The following is an 18,787-nucleotide window of genomic DNA, read 5'->3' as shown; positions in this document are numbered from 1 at the left end:
GATTGAGACTTCACTTTTTGTAGTAAAACCAAAAAAATTCCAGAAGATCTAAGCCTAAAGAGAGTAGTTTATCTCTGTGTTGTTTATACCTGTTGATTGCTGATGTTGTGACGAATACTGGAAGCCCCCTGCCTAGAAAATGTTCCCTCTTTTATACTCCCAGAGAAAAATTTTTCTCTCCTCGCCCAGGCCACCCCCACCGCTTTGCCACCAAAAATGTTTCTTTTGGTGTTTCTGTCCGGCTCCCCAGGGTCGCCTTTTTGATCCGGACACTCTGAAAAAATATTCAGACCATATACGAAAATACAGCTCATCGCATGCAAATGATGAGCTATCAATGAAAAAAGAGCTTCAATTGAAGGGCTTTTTGTGGTTATTTATAATTGTTTTGGTACTCAGAAACATCTTGCAGCAATGAAAAAGAAATATTTGGTTTATATGGTACAGGTCCACTCCAATTTTCGAAGAGCCGAATTAGAATCACTAGCAGATCTGTACCAACTGGAGATTGATTTTAGCAGCTATCGAGATGATAGTCCATTCTTTGTTGTTGAATTAGAGGACGACAAGGCGGCAAGCGATTGGATTAAGAGGTCTATCTTAAGCAGGGCTATATATGAATATTGGGGGGAAGGTGATAACCTTCATGAACTGCACGAGTCAATACGAGGGCAGCCGTTTTATGAGAAGTACAAGTCCGATAACCGCACCAAAACATTTAAATTTGAGTTCGAATCATACAGGGGATCAAGCAAAGCGAACAGAGTGAAACAGATTGAATCTTTCTCATATGTCGAATTCCAAGGCAAGATAGATATGAAGAGGCCACAAGAAATCTTTACTGTCATAGAAGAATATGAACCAATATCAGATAATCTACCTGGAACGGTGCCAATAAAGTTATTTTTTGGGCGCTTAATTCAGTGCAGTGACCGTGCTGCGGTAGAGAAGTATGATCTGAAGAAAAGACCTTACAAAGGTACCACGAGTTTTGAAGCGGAGTTGTCTCTGGTAAGCGCAAATATAGCGCAGGTCAAGCCTGGAAGTATAATGTATGATCCCTTCTCTGGTACAGGCTCATTTTTATGCTCTGGTGGCCATTATGGTGCACTTGTGATTGGCTCTGACATTGATGGTAGAATGATTAGGGGTAAGGGTGCCCAGCATAATATTAGCACAAACTTTGAGATGTATGGAGATTCCGCAAGATTTTTAAATGTGTTAACAATGGATTTTACACATAATGCGCTACGGAGAACCCTTGTGATTGACACTATACTATGTGATCCACCGTATGGTATTAGAGAAGGAATAAAAGTTCTTGGTGCAAAAAACCCGGAGAGGTTTATTGGTAAAGAGAATGTTGAAATTGATGGCACGAAAGCATTTGCACGCCGTGATTATATTCCAACAAAGAAACCATACTCATTGGATGCATTATTGGATGATTTACTCCAATATGCCTCTGAGCGATTACCTGTGGGTGGCAGACTAGCATTTTGGATGCCAACAGCAAATGATGAGAATATAGAAACAATCGTTCCGTTGCATTCCAATTTGGAACTGAGATACAATTGTGTTCAAGAATTTAATAAATGGTCCAGAAGATTGTTAGTGTATATTAATAGAGGTTCTGAATATTCTGGTAATGAAAATATTGGTCAAAAGAGATCGCAAGCAAATTTCAGAGATCGTTATTTCAGTCATTTTAATTAATGATTAACTTCCGAAAAAGGAGAATTATTAGTAATCTTAATCGTTATTATTGTCATTTGTATTAATGTTACACACAGCATGATCCATCCGAGGATGAAACTTCAAAATAATTATTTGGTTTGGAGATATCTACTGTATTACTATTTTTTTTATTTCTATCTGTTTTATTGTTGTTGAAATGACGATATCTTAGGGTATTTTCATCACTTTCATTATCGCTGTTCTTTGAATTATTTGATTCTGCAGAACCATCCAATGATGGAGTTTGTTCAGCACTATAATCCATGACTTCGTAGCACGCATTTTCCACCAAATCTTGTATTATCATGTTTACTGTCCTTTCGACAACATGTGGCCATTTGCACGTAATTTCAAAATTTCCAGAAATTGTGACCTTAAAATTTGTTTCAATTTTCTCAATAGCCTCAATAACATTTTCATGTGTTACTTTCCTCTCAGTATAGAGATCAATTTTGTTTCCTATCAAGTAAAAACGTATGTTTTGTAAATCACTCTGATCAAAATTTTCTAATGCCTCTTTTAACCAGTGATTGCAACAGTTCTCGAAACTTTGCATGTTACATATATCATACGTTAGAATGATCCCGTTGGCGTCTTTGTATAATATTGGTATCATTGCATTTCTATAACGTTCCTGTCCTGCTGTATCCCACAAAATACATTTGAAAAATCTATTATCAATATTTACTATACTTGTCTTGATATCAACACCTATAGTTGACCTTGTCTCTACCACTAATTCATCCAAATTTTCCTCATTACCATCTTCAGAAATTTCATCATTGCTTAAATTGGTGAAATTTGTTAAAGAGTTTGAATTATGTTTCTTATTGAAAAGTTCTTCATAGTCGTTCAGACTATACCTTTTTTTCATTTGAATAGTTCTGTTATTTTTCCTTTTAGAAGACTTGCTACTATTTAGATTTTCTGTATTTTTCCTTTTATCGCGAATAGGTGTACCAGCATCATTCATAATCTTTAGTTGACCCTTTGATGGCAACTCGTTGCAATATCCCAGTATTACAGCAGTTTTGCCGACACCTGCATCGCCGATCAGTAAAAGTTTTATATTTGGTGTATTGGCAGGAAGAGAATCTATAGAAATCTGATCTACACCAGAAGATGCAACTCTATAGAATGAGGAGGAGGAATCTCGTGAGCTTAGCCGATTTGGTACCTGATGGTCGTTATGTGTAATGAAAGGACTCGATGCTCTTGACGTTCTTGATGACTGCAGTGCATGTTTTGTATCAATGGGAGATGGATAAATCGGTAGAATCGGTGATAGTGGTGTTGTGGGTATATAGACAGAGTATCGCTTTTTGCGAGACATGACCTGTGGGAATGACGGATCGTAGCCAAATTTTTCCTTGATTGACGTTGGCTTTTATTAATACGCTATCATTATCTTTTATTTTATCGTTCTTGGTAATGAACGTTAAAACAAGTAAAAGCGACGATAGATCACGTGATACGCTGCGAGGCGAAACCATATACGTGCTTGCATATATATGTGTGTGGTTGATTAAGTAGGATGGTCCCCGTGCTTGAATGCAGGTCAGGACCGTTGAATAATCGAAGCAAAACAATGCCTTGCTTCGAGCAAGAAAAATATCATCTTTTATTACATTTGATGTTTAGTTGTTAAAAGTACACTTTGAAGTTAAAAGTTACAAATACACCCTTAAAGTTCATACAAATTATTTATGTATGATCATGGCCACGTTCTCCAACGATACGTTCAGTGGAACGTACCGCAGCAATTCTACTTTATAATCTTGTGGAACAATTGAAGCAATCCATTTATATCTACCGTGGTCAATAATTCTGCGCGCCATAAATCCCAATGACTCTCTCTGTTGGACGGTCAATTGAGTGAAATGCCCATTGGTGTCGTCATCTTTCAGGCCTGGTTTTCTGCCGCAAGTGGCCCAAGAACACATTTTCTGGAGTGCCCTGAAAAAAGAGGTGTAATCTGCATCATAATCGCGAATTAGCTCTCTTATATAAGCAGGATTAACGTATTCTTCGCTATCACAGATGTGCCGGCAACACATTGCGATGCACAGTCCCTGCAGCTGCAACTGGCCCGGTTGCACCAGTTTTTCACTATTCGCGATGCATCGCAACGCCAAGTCAGTGGCGACGCCACAAAGGTGTTTGGATATCGCCACATAGTTGCCATCCTGCAAAAGCGGGTCCAATTTCAGATCTTTGATGTCGATCCTGTATCTGTGCGTCATCGGGTGCGGAGCACCAGACCCCGTCATTTCCTCAAAATCGTCGGCGAATTTTTTGTCGAATTTCATTCTGTTGGAAGCTCTATCTATGAGAACAAAGTGCTGAGAATGCGGCGATGAGCGTGCCGTATTTTCGTGCGTCACAAATTGATTCACGTAGCGCGACAGCTCCGCCCTGCCACACCCGAATTCCACAAATGACGTGTTGCGGGTTAAGTTTCGCGTGCAAAGATGCTGTATCAGAGACGACTGCTGAATCGCATGCTTCTTGTTCGCAACCAGTTGATTGAACCTCCCGTTGAGCATGAAGTCGTTGCGCTTCACATCCAGAGGGAGCTCGTCCACGAAATTCTTCGAGTAGACATCCTCCAGGATCGGAATCATCTTGACGATTATCTCGTTGATATCGGCGTTGTCGTCGTTTACGCCCCCGTCGGCATCTCCCCCGGACCCTGCCCCGACGTCATGGCAACGGTGTGCTGCCGCGTTGAAATCCAAACAGTAGTACGGCTTGTCGTCGTTCGCGTGCCTCAATTTCAGCTTGCTACATTTCAGCAGGTGTTTGCGCAGGTTCGACTCGCACACGGAGTGTTTGGGGTCGAGCGGGCAGGGCACCCGCCTTGCAGCGGTGCCCTGCGAAGAAAATCCACTGTGCTCGCTGCACATGTCGCAGCCTTTCTTGCACATCATACCGCACCGTCTCTGCTTCTGTACCATGTAAAAAGTGCATCTCCTATCGTCATGCAACGTAGCAGCCGCGGCTGCGGCTCCTGCAGTTGCTGGTTCAGCTGTCATCGTCGCTGCTGTGGCCTCGCCAACTCGAGCATCATCACTTTGGCTTGTGCGCTGCTTTTTTTCAACCTCATCGCAGATCTGGCGACCCGGCTGCCATCTTCGCCAGCCGTCCCGTACAAAATGCGCGCGCACGCGGATCGCCATCTGCCCAGGTGACGTCCGAGCCTGTCCGGGACTGCGTGACCCGGAGTTGGCGCTCCGGACAGGCCCGGACTGCCCCGGACACGCCGGCGCCTCGGCGTTTATGGTCCCGGACCGCAATCCGGGATCTGCAAGCCCCTCGCTCCGCCCCGCCCCTCCCCAACCTGTGGAAGCGGGGTAATGGCAACGTCACAAAAAAAACGCCCGCGACGCTGGCGATGCCCCTGGCGCACGTCTCCTGCTCAACACGACAGCCACGTCGGCAATGACGCCATGCATCCAGCCGGCTCGCCGTCCCACTGCTTGACACCGGAAGTCCACCCGAACGAGCCCACTCTCAACTGCACTCGCTCCCACACGGTCCCGCTACCCACGGCCACTCACCGCTCGTACAACGTCGTACCCGAGCAGCACGCACGGCATCCTACGGCCGTTTAGAATCCCTCCCGGACATGGCTTCTTGCCCTGGCTTCTTGCCTCGGCCCCAACCGTTCCCATCGCACATAATAAACGCAAAAACGCCTCGGTCGAATGAAGAAACCTTCTCTTCCACATTCGTCTTCTTCCTTCAGCTGTGTTATTACCGTCATCAAGTAAGTGTACACAGGTAAGCAGAAAAAACAAAAAAAAAAACAAAAAACCGGACAACGAAAAAGCGGACAGCCCGAAATGCGCTTCGGTGCGGCAAGGCTTCCTGCTAGGTGTTCTTAGCAAGTGTCATTGCCATCATGCATGAACTTGCATGTTTTGGTTGTTTGCATGTCATCTCTCCTCTCCCCGTCACATCGGCTGTGGTTGTGTCATGTATATTATCAAGATTAGAATAAAAACGTTTTTCCGGGACTCGATGGGTATATAAGTATACGATGGAGAGGATATTTGGGATGATCTGGCGGAAGTTGGGTCTGAGTAATCGGTGGATTGCTTGTGGATTGCGTGTAAATTGCTTGTGAGTTGCTCCTGATTTGCTCCTGATTTGCTCGTGAGCTGTAGCAGATAGATTCGCCACGGTATAGAGTCGATACACATAATACATCCAGCGGTACGAATTTGTACAATGCCACACTCTCTGACTGCTAGTCTGACAAAAGTTTCGATCCTTGGCGCCGCGGGCGGCATCGGTCAGTCGCTGTCGCTTCTGTTGAAAACACAGCTGAACATGTACCTGGGGGACCTGCAGAACACACACATCCACCTGGCGCTTTACGACGTCAACCAAAACGTGCTTGAGGGCTTCGCCGCGGATCTGTCTCACGTGGACACGCCAATCAGCGTGTCGTACCACTCGAGCAGCACGCCCAATGGCATAAGGGACTGCCTGGTCAACACGGACTTGATCCTGATACCCGCGGGCGTGCCCAGAAAGCCGGGCATGACCCGGGAGGATCTGTTGAGTATCAACGCAGGCATCATCTCGCAGCTGACGGAGTCCATCGAGGCGCACGCGGATCTCAGCAGGGTGTTCGTTTTGATCATTTCCAACCCGGTCAACTCGTTGGTCCCGGTCATGGTGGAAAAACTGAACCGAAGCGCGGCCAGTGAAGGGTTGCAGATCGAGAGAAGAGTCTTTGGGATAACCACGCTGGATACTGTCCGTGCTTCGACGTTCTTGAGGGAAGTGATGGTCAAACACGACCCCACCACGATATCGGATCCGCTGCCTCAAGTTCCTGTGATCGGCGGTCACTCGGGGGAAACGATAATGCCATTATTTTCGTTAGCGCAGCCTTTCTGGCAACTCTCGGCCGACGAGAGAAAGTATTTGGTCCACCGTGTTCAATTCGGGGGGGACGAGATTGTCAAGGCCAAGAAAGGTCTTGGCTCTGCGACGTTATCGATGGCCCATGCTGCATTCAAGGAGACCGTCAAATTTTTGACGCTGATTATTGGCAAGTCAAGAACCATCCAGGGTACGTTCTACATATCGTTGTTGAACCGGGAAAAAGCCCCTGTCAACGAGTCAGCTCGGAAGCTTCTACCGCTGATTGCGAACCAACCCTATTTTTCCGTACCAGTAACTATCGAACCAGCCAATGGCTACACGGATATCTATTACAAGATCGTTGAGGTCATGGATAAGTATGAGAGAAACACTATGCTGCCGCAATGTCTGTCCAAGATTGGCAGTAGCATTGAAGCCGGTGTGTCAATCGGATCCGCTGACAAATCTTGAGTCTACCAAACTCGTGCGTACACACATATTTTTTTTTCAAAACACGTTCAAAAAATTTGACTGCAACTCTCTATCGATTCCATTCAGCTAACAGCTGTTCCTTATATCTATTTTATCTATTACATTTTAATATTCTTGCTTAGGTTTTTATTCTTCTTTCTATTCTCTCAGTTTCCGTCATTTTCCTCCCCTTTCGCCGTTTTGCCGCTTTGCTCACGTGGCCATATTCTGCATATATAAGTATAAGCCAACTTGGAGATAGCCCTTAAAAATAGAATTAACACAACCCTTTCGTCTTTTCATTCAAATATCAAACAGAAGCACTCAGCAGTTCCCATACGACTATGTCGAAAGTTAACCAACCGCCTCCATATCAAGAATACGAAAGTTTAAACCATGATCATAACGTACAGGTACCTGTGGAACAACGGCGATCTAATGTTCCTGAAGACTTCAAATATTCAGTGACTATATCGGCGTGTGAGTTTGAAATCCGTCAGAAGTTTATGGCTAAAGTGTATTCCATACTTTCAGTGCAGTTATTGACTACGTTAGTATTTTCCATGTTAGCACTGCGTTCTAAGGGCCTCCAATTATTCATTGTGAATCATATGGGTTTATATATCCTGGGTATCATTGTATCGTTGGTGACGTGTCTCTGGATTGCGTGGGCTCCAAGAAGGGAGTTGTATGAGATGGAGAATGAAATAAGTGATCCCCTGGTAGCTGGACCCAGTAACGGAACTAGCGCTCGCTCTGAAAATATACCATGGTACTGTCTTTCCAAGAGAGGGCAATACATTTTATTGTCCCTCTTCACTATCTCTGAGGCATATTGTCTTGGTAGTAGTATAATGTTCGTTCCACAAGATATTGTCATGAATGCTATTGTAGTAACAACAGTGGTCGTTATAGGAGTTACACTAATGGCGCTTTCGGGAAAGTTCGAAATAGCTTTGGAATCAGCAATGTCAATTTATTACTGGTTGAATTTAGCTCTTCTGGTAATGATTGGCATTGGAATTTCGTTTCTATTCATGGGAGGAATGGGATCAAAAATGAATTTATTTTACGGTTGGATTGGTGCAATCGTGTTTACCGTTTATTTGTTTATCGACACTCAGCTGATATTCAGGCAAATGTTTATCGGTGAAGAGATAAAATGCGCACTATCCCTTTATCTTGATATCATCAATTTATTCCTATCGATATTAAGAATAATGCAAAGTTCAGATGATAATTAAGGTTTTGTTAAACCATGTTGACAGAATCGGATGAAGAATACTTATGATGTGATGTGCGTCGCAAAACTCCCAATGGATTAAAGTTTAAGTAGGTTTAAAAATTCTATTTAGATGCGAAAACTTGAATAGACCTTGTTTGTCACCTTTTCTCCTAGGAGAAACACTATACAAAATTATGAGAAAAATAGAAAATATACCATGATAAAATTATATTTTTTTTTCTGAAATTAGATTAGATGTAACCAATTCTGTTAGCAATGTCTAGAGCATCGTAATCAGCAGTTAATCTGACAAAAGCTTTCTTGGTACCGTTTGTTCTGACCAAAGTGTTAACGGATAGTACGTCAACTTCGTATAATTCCTTAACGGCTTTTCTGATTTGATGCTTGTTAGATTTCATGGAAACTTGGAAGACCAAAGTGTTACCATCCTCAACCTTCTTCATAGCGGTTTCAGAAGTGATAGGTTGTTCAATGACTTTGTAAGAGTCCAATCTGACGTAATGTGGAACTGACTTGGAAGCGTATTTTGGTTTTCTAGCCAATTTCAAGGTCTTTGGCAATCTGAAGGTTGGAGAGGTTCTAACCTTCAAAGCCTTTTGACCATTGGTACCTTTAACAACAGCTTTCTTAGCAGCAGTAGCCTTAGCTGTATTACAATGAAAATAAAAATTTCAATTATTGTTAGTAAACTATGATTCTTGTTTCCAGCGTGGCAGGAATCAATCGTAACGCTGAGATGGCACAACGCTTATATCATTTTTTGGAGAACGGTGCTCTTGTTGAATACATCAATGGGGGTAATAATCTATTGGTTCCCCAAAAGTACAAAATACGCCTGACTTACTCTCATACTCCCACTCGTATTCATATCCATATCCTCGTTTCTCCTATCGATGAAAACCTCCGACTACGCATTGTCTCGATTAATTCCTCGTCTATCTCTTCTTTCCGCCGTTATAACATACCAGATGGAGCCATTCTTGTGGTTATTTGATTCTTGGTGTTCTTAAACAAAGTAATTAATCGTAACCATATTAAAATAAATCCAAAATTTCAATTTTCAGTTGTAACCCCAATGACCACAACAAAGCTTCCTCCTTCCACAGGGCACTACACGGAACGCCTGTTAGTCCTTCGATCTTCCATCTCACACGGGGCCCAAACCTGAGCACCTATTGCGCCCGTTCCCTTACGAGCCAGCGTGCAGCCAGCAGGAAACAGGAGTGCAGAAGCTGTCCCTGCCCGGCCTCGTCTCCACTAGCTCAGCCCAGCTCAGCCCAGCTCACTGCAGCCCAGCTCACTGCAGCCCAGCTCACAGTCCGGAACTGCTACAGCGATCTCTGCCTAGCCTTAGGACCCACCACCAGCATTGTCAGGGCACGCGTTTCTGCATTTCCAACTCACTGCACATTTTCACCGACACCGCGAGGGAGAGGAATTATGAAAAAACAAGATAGAAAAGTCACCTTTTCAAAATTCGAGCCCACACACCACATCCATAACACAAAAAATACGCAGAGACCACACACCACATACATAGGAGGCTCGAAAGATAGAACAGTCCTGCATTATTCTTTTTTACCAATGTTACGCATGTTCATTCATTATATACTACTACAATATGACTTATTGAAATCATATTGGAATAAAGGCCGATGACTGTTTGCGAATTTATATATGTACATGATGACGTAGAAGAAGTATCTTGGGGGACAGTGGAAGAGACAGAAATCATAATCTTCTTGTTCTTGGCGATCTGACACCACCGAATTTCAATGCAGTTTTATCGCTTATTCTGATAATATGTTTCCTTATGAAGTTACCCTCTTTGCCGTTGAGCGCCGCAACGAAGGCCGCTCTTCCCTTGCCAAAATCCTTCATGACGATCTCGATCTCTTTATTGAGTAGTTTCTTCTCGTGGATCATTTGGAACACCTTGGCGGCAGTCTGGAACGATGCTTCGTACTCGCCCCGGGCGGCTTTGCGGAATCCCAAGTAACCTGTCGAGACCGAAAACTTCACCCTTTGTGGCAGTTTCAAGTAGTAAAGGAACGCTTCGTTGTAAGACAGTCCCGGATTGTTCCTGAGATAGTTCACGTCCTCCACGACTGCCGAGTATGTGAAATGACTGTTGTTCTTGCCAAAGATACAATTGAGGACGTACTTGACGGGCACTTCGTGGGCTTTCCGAGCCGTCTTGCTTCCGTCGTCCTTGTTTTGCTCGCTGCCGAGCCCCGATATCGGGCTGATCACATTTGATATATCTTTGTTGTTTCTGCCTATGGAATCCGTGATACTGGAGAACTTCAATACGCTTGCTGCGTCTCTGCCATCCGCAGATTCGGACTTGTGTCTGATGGTGCCATTGAGACCGGCAATGTTTAGAGCACTTCTCGTACACCTGCCACTTTGAGCCATTCCCATACCGCAGAGCCCTCTGAATAGTCCCAGCATACCTGGTAAAAGCGCTAGTGATAGTGTCTCGGTGATGGATTCGATTATCGATCAACCGCACGATAGATATCCTTTGTCTTAGTGCTGTTCTACATATTTTTCATTTTATCATATAAGAGATTCGCATGGAGTCACTACATACGAGGAGGGCTTTCCATCTTGACGTTGCCGCTTTCACGATCACTACCTACGTATCAGCCAGAACTGACTTTCGTGCAGGTATGTTGTGGTTCGCCACCTCGAACAGACAGGGGATAAATCGATAAACAAGAAACAACAAGCAACAAGATAGAAAAACGTGCAACAATCAAAGGTTCATCGAAGTGTAGATTGTCACAAGGGCTCTTAAGGTGAAATCACTGAGGTCAATTAGTTACTTTTCTCGGGTGACGAAACGGAGGAATCTGCATTTAAGCGCAGTTCGTTGAAGGGCCTTTGTTCACTGTTTCTGATAAGAGGAGGAAAGTGCAGACATAGTGGGTGAAGATATCGAACAAGGCTATCACAAAACATTTCATTTTGCCTGCTAGTTCATATCTCATCATTCTCAATTGTCAAAGGGGGGATGTCCAACAGTTTGAGTAGCGCGAAATGCGAGGAGTTTATCGCCAATGATGTAACATCCAATAGATCAAACAATACGAGGAGAATGTTAGTGAAAGAGTACAAGAAGATTGGGCATGGGGCATTTGGAACTGTGGTGCAAGCGTATATTACTCCGGACAAGCAGAAATGGTACGGTCCGTTTGCTATCAAGAAGGTTCCTGCTCAGACAGAATACAAATCTCGTGAGTTGCAGATCTTGAGGATAACAGACCACCCGAATGTTGTTAGACTGGAATATTTCTTCACACATGTATCGCCTGTAGACAATAAGGTCTATCAGCATTTAGCCATGGAATGTCTGCCAGAGACTCTGCAATTGGAAATTAGCCGTTATTCATCGAACAAATTGGAATTACCTTTAAAGCATGTCAAACTGTATAGTTACCAGATCACTCGTGGTATGCTTTATTTACATGCTTTTGGAATCTGCCATCGTGATATTAAACCTTCGAATATTTTGGTTGATCCAACAACGGGTGTACTGAAGATTTGTGACTTTGGATCTGCGAAAAAACTGGAACAAAACCAACCGTCAATTAGTTACATCTGTTCGAGATTTTACAGAGCTCCTGAATTGATAGTCGGGTGTACGCAATATACAACACAAATCGACATATGGGGATTGGGTTGTGTGATAGGCGAAATGTTGATAGGCAAAGCTGTCTTTCAGGGTCAAGAACCTTTATTGCAACTAAGGGAAATTGCGAAACTGTTAGGTCCACCAGATAAAAAATTTATTTTCTTTTCTAACCCAGCATATGATGGTCCATTATTTTCTAAACCGTTATTTTCTGGCTCTCCGCAATCACGCTTTGAAAAACATTTCGGTCATGCAGGCTCAGACGGAATTGATTTATTGATGAAAGTACTGGTTTATGAACCTCAATTGAGGTTGTCACCAAGAAGAATATTAGCTCATGCATTCTTCGGTGATCTGAAAAAGGAAGAATACTTTTTCCCCAGAGGTCAAACTCAACCTGTTCAACTACCAAATTTGTTTCAATTCAGCCAATTTGAACTGCAAGTGATAGGCGAGTATCTCGATAAAATTGCACCACCAAAGAATAAATTACGAAACGATGAAGAAACTGCAACAGTTGATTGAATGAATAAATTAATGTCTCTAAAAAACAATAAATCTTTCCTGTATTTGCGATCATATAACAATGTCTTTCTAATATCAATAATAGCAAATGTAAATTATTAAATCATCGATACAAAAAGTTCATCATGTAATGTCATGTTATGTAAAAGGTTTCCAAAGTAATACTTTGGCGATTGAAATTTCTTTTCTTGTTGAAAGGTCGAAGACATTTTTTAATATTGCTGGTTTCCCATAGTAACTGTAGATATCATAGACGTGAATATCACTTCGATATTCAAACGATTACCATCCATTCAGTAATCCACTCTTTCACTACGCGGCTGAACGCTTTTGTGACCATGCCCAAATGCGTTGCTAACCTTGACTTTGTAAAGTCTTACAATGCAAACAGACAGGTTAGCTCTGCGTAACAGTCTTTTATTGCTTATAAATAGTTCATATCTATTTCAAATACATCAAAAAGTGTGCACATTCCGAATAAATGGATAAGGCGTGCCCGTATTATGGCATGCGTCTGGCAGCGACAGGTGCAAATACGAGTCAGCGTTAAAAATTAATCTCGAATTTTAGAGCTTTACAAAAATTTTAGAAGTACTTCAAAACTTTACGAGCACGTATATGGTTTTTATTATTGATTCTTAAAACTAAAGTATTTCAAAGAGTTCCCGCTGAAGCTTTGGGATATCGAATGTAAAAGTAATTTACCTTGCACATCATTAGTATACCAATTGACCGTCTGATTTTTATGGGAGAAATAGGATATATGTATCGGAAATGAGTGGTTTCACGTCCCTTTCCTCTTAAAAGCCGCTTTGAATTTTGTTCAAAGCGTCAAAGAATAAGAATATTCATCTTCCATATTCTGAGCGATCCACAGAACAATGCAGCTCAAGACAATGCAAAAGTTACCCAAAACATTATTTATACCCATGCCAACAGTTGGATAGGTATTGTAATTTTTGACTAAAAATTTGATTATCAAGACAACAATAGATCCAGATAATCCACCTGCCAATAGAGCAAAGCCGAAAAATAATACGACGCGAGCCTGCCATGCTACGGAGGAATCTAGAGAGTCTCCTCCTAATGAGGTTATACCACTGCCGGAAGATAAAGCGCCCTGTAACAGTCTGTTCTTTTCAATCGAATTTACAATCATCGTACCGAAAGTACTGCAGAGGAAAGGTATCCAATCGACAAAGGTGACATGAACATCCGATGCATTGGCGTGCTTGGAATATATCACGGCATCGAGAAAGAGCCAAAATCCAACTGCATACAGGATCCCTGAGAAATATACACACAACCTCCTGATACCAGCAGACGTGGGAAATTTAAAGGGGAAACGAAAAATTCCACGTTCTTGTTCCAAATCCATTCCACCTATATATTGAGATAACAGCACTGAAAGGCAAGCTTGCGAGCAATAGCTGTATCAATATGTTCACTTGCCTTCCTTGTCTCCCTTATAATATCGTTCTTTAACTTCACTTATTGATACGCTATCAAAAATCGTATCCCACCCAGACCGCGAGCGGACCACCATGAAAATTTTTGGAAACAATGCGAAAATTGAAAAGTAACAGATGCTCATCTCATCTCATCTCATCTCATCTCATCTCATCTCATCTCATCTCATCGATACGAGTAGTGAGACCATTATCGACATAGGATCTGTTGCATATTTAGTGAAATGCCCAGAAAGAAATCAAGTGCTAAAAAGGCAAGAGAGACCGCTGTAAAAGAAGCCAAACAAGTGCATGTCAAGATTGGTGCTCAAGAAGATAAAGAAACAGAACTTCCGACAATAGAAACACCAAAAGAAATCTCTGACGCTAGTGGCGATGAATCTTCCAGCGAAGAGGAGGATGATTACGGTGAACTGATCACGGAAGAGGTTGAGGAGGGTATTCAGAAAGTCCTCAAGGCAATACGGGCAAACGATAAGGAGGTTCTATTCAATCCTAAGGTCAGATTTTTTCATGATGCTGAAAGGACAGCCAATGCAAACGAGAAAAATGAGAAACATAAACCAATTTACCTAAAGGATTACCACAGAATGAACATTCTAGCAGGAAATACATTTGCGGAAGATGAAGAGCAAGAGGAAAGTACCATTGACGGTAAGCAGTCGTACGTTGACCAGCAAAAAGAAGAAAAGACTAAGCTGTTAGATGAAATCAAAAACGCGTTTGATGAAGGAGTAGAGAGCGATCAAGAAGACGAGGACTTTTTGAAAAAGAAAACACCCTCGAAAAAAGTTGAAAAATCAAACCTCAATCTGCCTGATCCTGCGCAGAATCAGGAAAAATTTTTAGACGAATTTATCAATAATCAAGCTTGGATTCCAAGAAAGGGTGATAAAGTTGTGTCACTTGATCATGATTCAGATATGCAGGAAGATGATGATGAATTTGAAGATGCGGTAGAACAATTTGAGACTGCCTACAACTTCCGCTATGAGGATCCAAATTCTGCAGATATTGTTTCTTATGCACGTAATCAAGCTACCGCGAGAAGAGCTGCTTCCAAATCACGTAGGAAAAAGAGAGAAGAGGAGAGAGAGATAAAAAACAAAGAGATGTTAGAAACGGAGAGGTCAATACAAAAGAAGAAGACCGAAAAAGTTCATAAGTTGACTGATGTCTTGGAACAATTGAAAAAAGAGTATGGCGCAGATATTGACGAGGCCATGATTAAGAAAATTACAAATACTCTACTGAACAATGAGTACAAAGAGGAGGATTGGAATGAAGTATTAAGTGGATTGTTTAATGAAGAGTTCTATGAGCAAAAAGGAAAGCCAACCTGGGATGACGATGATGAAGTGATGGCTGACTTCTATGAAGATCAAGATATTGAAGAGGCTGAGGATGTCGATGTAGAGAAAGAGGAGGAGGATGATATACAAGATACAGACAAGCACCAAGATGAAAAAAGCAGCAACAAGTCAAGAAAGGAAAAGAAAAAAGGTAAAATGGCAGAGAAAAAGGAAAAGAAAAACCTAAGAGCCTTAGTTGAGAATGCAGTAGAGGACAATAAATTAGCTATAATTGATGAGGTCGAAAAAAGCAAAGAAGAAAGGAAATCAAGAGCACGTTCTAAGGAAGAGCAAGACCTCAAATTCCGTTATCGTGAAGTGTCCCCTGAAAGTTTTGGGCTTACAACGAAGGAAATTTTTGCAGCAGATGATGCTCAATTAAACCAGTTCATTGGATTGAAAAAATTCGCTCCATATAGGCCAAAGGAACAAAGAATGAGGGACAAAAGAAAGGTTACTAAGGCTAAAAGATTAAGGGAATGGAGAAAAGAAGTTTTCAAGAACGAAAATGGTATGATAGCTTCGGATGGGAATACTGACGGGTCTATTATCATTCCTGTTGATTCAGATTCTAAGACTGAAAAAAAAGTACACAAAGCAAGAAAACACAAGTCATCTTCATAGAATCGCGTTGCCTTCATTTTTGACGCAGAATTCGTAATAAATATCAATGCAATAGGATTCATTATATATATATGTAATTTATATGTAATTTATATTACAAAAAAATAACGGCTAGAAGAGCTGTCAAAGAAGATCAAGTACTAAAACAAAATATAATTACACATATCACAATATGGTGGTAGCGGCCTCTTCTGTCTTTTTCAATCGTAACGACTGTACTTACTTGGTAAGCTTGCGACTGAATGATTCGATGGCGGCAGTCCAGGATACTGGCGATGTAGTGGGTTGAATTTAGAAGCAGCTGGTACCTTCTTACCCTCGTTGTTTCTGGTATTTTTGGGCAAAAAGCTTGAAATTACAGACTTTGCTCCACTTTCTGCAGCCTCATTGAGAGTAGTTGGTGGATCAATTCTCTTGATCCAAAATGATGCACCGAACCAAGCAGAAAGAGCCAATAAAACCATTACACTCAGAATACCGAAGAACCAACCAAAGCTTCCAACACCATCACCACCTGGAACGCGCACATTCATACCAAATAAACCTGGTATGATGTTTAATGGCACAAGCATGGTTCCCAGCATTGTAACTTTACCTAACATTTCTGTTACTTTGTTGTTAGAATTAAAAGATTCAACTTGCAATTGGGCGAGGTAATTTGTATGAGATCTCGAAAAGATTTTCTCGTATGCTAATAAATTTTGGTACATTGTGAGTAAATGATCTTGGATATCACCCAGATACAAAGCTATATCGCCCCTTGGTTGAGTAGTTTGCTGCAGCATCGTATCCTTATTAGAGTGATTGATTCCTGCTGCTTGCAAATTTGCAATATTAATTTGTGATGTTAATGCCGGACCGATACCATTAGCCTCATCCTGGCATCTCTTGGCAAACATTTTGATGACATCCGCTTTGCCACTTAGCAATCTCATCAGTGTCATAGTCTTACGTCTACTCTCACCAATTCTCTGTAACATACGAGCGAAATCTAAATCACGGGCCATAAAAACAGAATCCTCAATGGAGTCTGCCTCGTATTCAAGAGATTGAATGACTGGGGCAAAACTATCGGTGATATCATCAATAAGCGCATAACAAATCCAATCAGAACTAACATTCACATAATCACGTAATTGACGAACACGCCTCCTGACGCTGGCACAATGAGAAATTGGATTAAAATGAAATGTTAAAACGCCAGATCTGAAAACAACAATGTAGACATTTATTGGTTCCAAAAAATCTTCAGACTCATGATCGTTTTCGAAAGTGTGAAAACAAACGAAATAATAGGATTTGAACAATTCAACTTTCTCACGAGTTTCTTGCATTCTAATATCTTCTGCGGTCAAAGGATGAATACCAAATGCTTTAGTGATACATTTCATCTCATCGTCAGTAGGACAAGAACAATCTAGCCACCAAGTTGGCTCCCCATCTCTGAATAACTCTGAAAAATGTTGTCCTGGTTTAAGTAAAGATGGGATATCAGTAGCATGTACAGTTTCTTCAGATTCTGAAGAAAAAAATGAAAATCTATTTGGAACGTAAAATGGTGGTTCCATCGGAGTATACAGTGATTGCTGTTGCTCATATTGTCCATTGTTTTGATAATGCTCTTTCTCATACGTGTCGTGTTGGTCCTCCTGTTCAATTTTATTGCTTCCAAAAGATATACCAGGTTGCGGATTGAAATAATTCTTACTCGTATGAGATCCTATTTTTTCAATTGTCTGTTTTGGAGGCGTGTATTTTAACGCTGCAGATGATATAGTTGTTGAAGTGGAACTTGAAGTTCCGCCGTTTCTGAAAGCAGGTGAACTTTCGTAGGCTCCTTGCATATTTGCTGGTTCAATATAGTGACTTCTTTGCTCATTAGTCGTTTCTGCAAAATCCTCCAGTTCACCAAAATGAATACCATTAACTCGTATATGATATTGTGGTTCGATTGGGAAACAAACATCTTCCTCTGTCTCCATCGAATCTCGCGAAGCTTGCGAATCATCAGAATCGAATGAAGCCCTGCGTTGTTGCTGCTTTCCAGTGTTGTTACCTGTGTTGAGATGTGAAATGCTACGAGTTAAATTCAACTTGTTGCTATTAGTATTTTGAGATGCAGTTGAATTAGCCCTAGACCTTTGCTGATTTGGAGCGTTAGCAGAGTCAGCACTCTGATTTGGAGGTCTACTAGCATTTGCGGAAGAAGTCAGGTCTTCTTTCAACTTCGTGATATTCTCTGAGATCGAGTAACTTCTTGAACCGCGTCTCGAATGTAAGGCCTTTGATTTTTTAGTATTTTTGAATTTAGGCTTCGATCCAAACTCAGTTTTATCGAACGATGTCCTATGGTTGGACACTGTTTGAGCTAGTCTCGATGCTCTTGCTCCACTGCTGGCCATAGGAACCGTACTACTGCTATTACTCTGTGTCGTTCTGACACCACGTCCGCGGGAAACACCAAGCAATGACAAGGGAGATGTCGCAGGAGCATCTGAAGCTAACGGAGCAGCCACACTCGCACCTGGCACATTTTGGACATTTTCCGTACTATTATTGTTGATAGCAGCGTTTGCACCATTGTTGGGCACAGATAAAGAGTCCTGGTGCTGTCTATGGTCATACAGTTCATTGTGGTCCTCTGTATTCATTGACATCATTGAACTTCCCAAAGAGGCAGTTGGTGACAAGTCCGAAGAGGACCTGCTGTGCGATGAGTATCCATCAGACATGTCTTGCTTTCTCACCTAACTAATAATATATCACCCAAGAGTTCACCTTACCATCAGTAAAAACGGAAACCGTTTTCGAAACTAAGTATTATTCAATTCCTCAAATACACTGC

At 41.8% G+C, this 18,787-nt stretch overlaps 11 protein-coding genes across 11 annotated transcripts; 5 read left to right on the top strand and 6 right to left on the bottom strand.

Moving 5' to 3' along the window:
• Positions 1–414: 414 nt before the first annotated feature.
• Positions 415–1,716, top strand: TRM11 (tRNA (guanine-N2-)-methyltransferase; the record flags this gene model as incomplete). Its single annotated transcript, XM_037289538.1, has 1 exon — positions 415–1,716. One exon carries the CDS (start codon positions 415–417, stop codon positions 1,714–1,716), a length of 1,302 nt encoding a protein of 433 aa, XP_037145433.1.
• Positions 1,717–1,783: 67 nt separating this feature from the next.
• YPT11 (Rab family GTPase YPT11) lies at positions 1,784–3,070 on the bottom strand (the record flags this gene model as incomplete). The annotated part of the gene is made up of 1 exon (XM_037289537.1): positions 1,784–3,070. The coding sequence occupies one exon, from the start codon at positions 3,068–3,070 to the stop codon at positions 1,784–1,786; it is 1,287 nt and encodes a 428-aa protein (XP_037145432.1).
• Positions 3,071–3,437: 367 nt separating this feature from the next.
• TRM13 (tRNA:m4X modification enzyme) lies at positions 3,438–4,916 on the bottom strand (the record flags this gene model as incomplete). The annotated part of the gene is made up of 1 exon (XM_037289536.1): positions 3,438–4,916. The coding sequence occupies one exon, from the start codon at positions 4,914–4,916 to the stop codon at positions 3,438–3,440; it is 1,479 nt and encodes a 492-aa protein (XP_037145431.1).
• A 1,054-nt stretch (positions 4,917–5,970) lies between these two features.
• On the top strand, positions 5,971–7,086 carry MDH2 (malate dehydrogenase MDH2; the record flags this gene model as incomplete). Its single annotated transcript, XM_037289535.1, has 1 exon — positions 5,971–7,086. The coding sequence occupies one exon, from the start codon at positions 5,971–5,973 to the stop codon at positions 7,084–7,086; it is 1,116 nt and encodes a 371-aa protein (XP_037145430.1).
• A 344-nt stretch (positions 7,087–7,430) lies between these two features.
• Positions 7,431–8,330, top strand: BXI1 (Bxi1p; the record flags this gene model as incomplete). Its single annotated transcript, XM_037289534.1, has 1 exon — positions 7,431–8,330. The coding sequence occupies one exon, from the start codon at positions 7,431–7,433 to the stop codon at positions 8,328–8,330; it is 900 nt and encodes a 299-aa protein (XP_037145429.1).
• A 232-nt stretch (positions 8,331–8,562) lies between these two features.
• On the bottom strand, positions 8,563–9,310 carry RPL25 (60S ribosomal protein uL23; the record flags this gene model as incomplete). The annotated part of the gene is made up of 2 exons (XM_037289533.1): positions 8,563–8,978; positions 9,298–9,310. 2 exons carry the CDS (start codon positions 9,308–9,310, stop codon positions 8,563–8,565), a joined length of 429 nt encoding a protein of 142 aa, XP_037145428.1.
• A 753-nt stretch (positions 9,311–10,063) lies between these two features.
• On the bottom strand, positions 10,064–10,786 carry MRPS18 (mitochondrial 37S ribosomal protein uS11m MRPS18; the record flags this gene model as incomplete). Its single annotated transcript, XM_037289532.1, has 1 exon — positions 10,064–10,786. One exon carries the CDS (start codon positions 10,784–10,786, stop codon positions 10,064–10,066), a length of 723 nt encoding a protein of 240 aa, XP_037145427.1.
• Positions 10,787–11,351: 565 nt separating this feature from the next.
• Positions 11,352–12,497, top strand: MCK1 (serine/threonine/tyrosine protein kinase MCK1; the record flags this gene model as incomplete). Its single annotated transcript, XM_037289531.1, has 1 exon — positions 11,352–12,497. One exon carries the CDS (start codon positions 11,352–11,354, stop codon positions 12,495–12,497), a length of 1,146 nt encoding a protein of 381 aa, XP_037145426.1.
• An 823-nt stretch (positions 12,498–13,320) lies between these two features.
• On the bottom strand, positions 13,321–13,875 carry VPS68 (Vps68p; the record flags this gene model as incomplete). Its single annotated transcript, XM_037289530.1, has 1 exon — positions 13,321–13,875. One exon carries the CDS (start codon positions 13,873–13,875, stop codon positions 13,321–13,323), a length of 555 nt encoding a protein of 184 aa, XP_037145425.1.
• Positions 13,876–14,190: 315 nt separating this feature from the next.
• On the top strand, positions 14,191–15,942 carry KRI1 (Kri1p; the record flags this gene model as incomplete). The annotated part of the gene is made up of 1 exon (XM_037289529.1): positions 14,191–15,942. One exon carries the CDS (start codon positions 14,191–14,193, stop codon positions 15,940–15,942), a length of 1,752 nt encoding a protein of 583 aa, XP_037145424.1.
• A 200-nt stretch (positions 15,943–16,142) lies between these two features.
• Positions 16,143–18,674, bottom strand: ALR1 (Mg(2+) transporter ALR1; the record flags this gene model as incomplete). Its single annotated transcript, XM_037289528.1, has 1 exon — positions 16,143–18,674. One exon carries the CDS (start codon positions 18,672–18,674, stop codon positions 16,143–16,145), a length of 2,532 nt encoding a protein of 843 aa, XP_037145423.1.
• Positions 18,675–18,787: the final 113 nt, after the last annotated feature.

Source organism: Zygotorulaspora mrakii, chromosome 6, assembly GCF_013402915.1.
Source record: "Zygotorulaspora mrakii chromosome 6, complete sequence".
NCBI classification, from domain to species: domain Eukaryota; kingdom Fungi; phylum Ascomycota; class Saccharomycetes; order Saccharomycetales; family Saccharomycetaceae; genus Zygotorulaspora; species Zygotorulaspora mrakii.
Note: the sequence above shows the minus strand (reverse complement) of the source record. Positions and strands in the feature narration are given on the sequence as shown.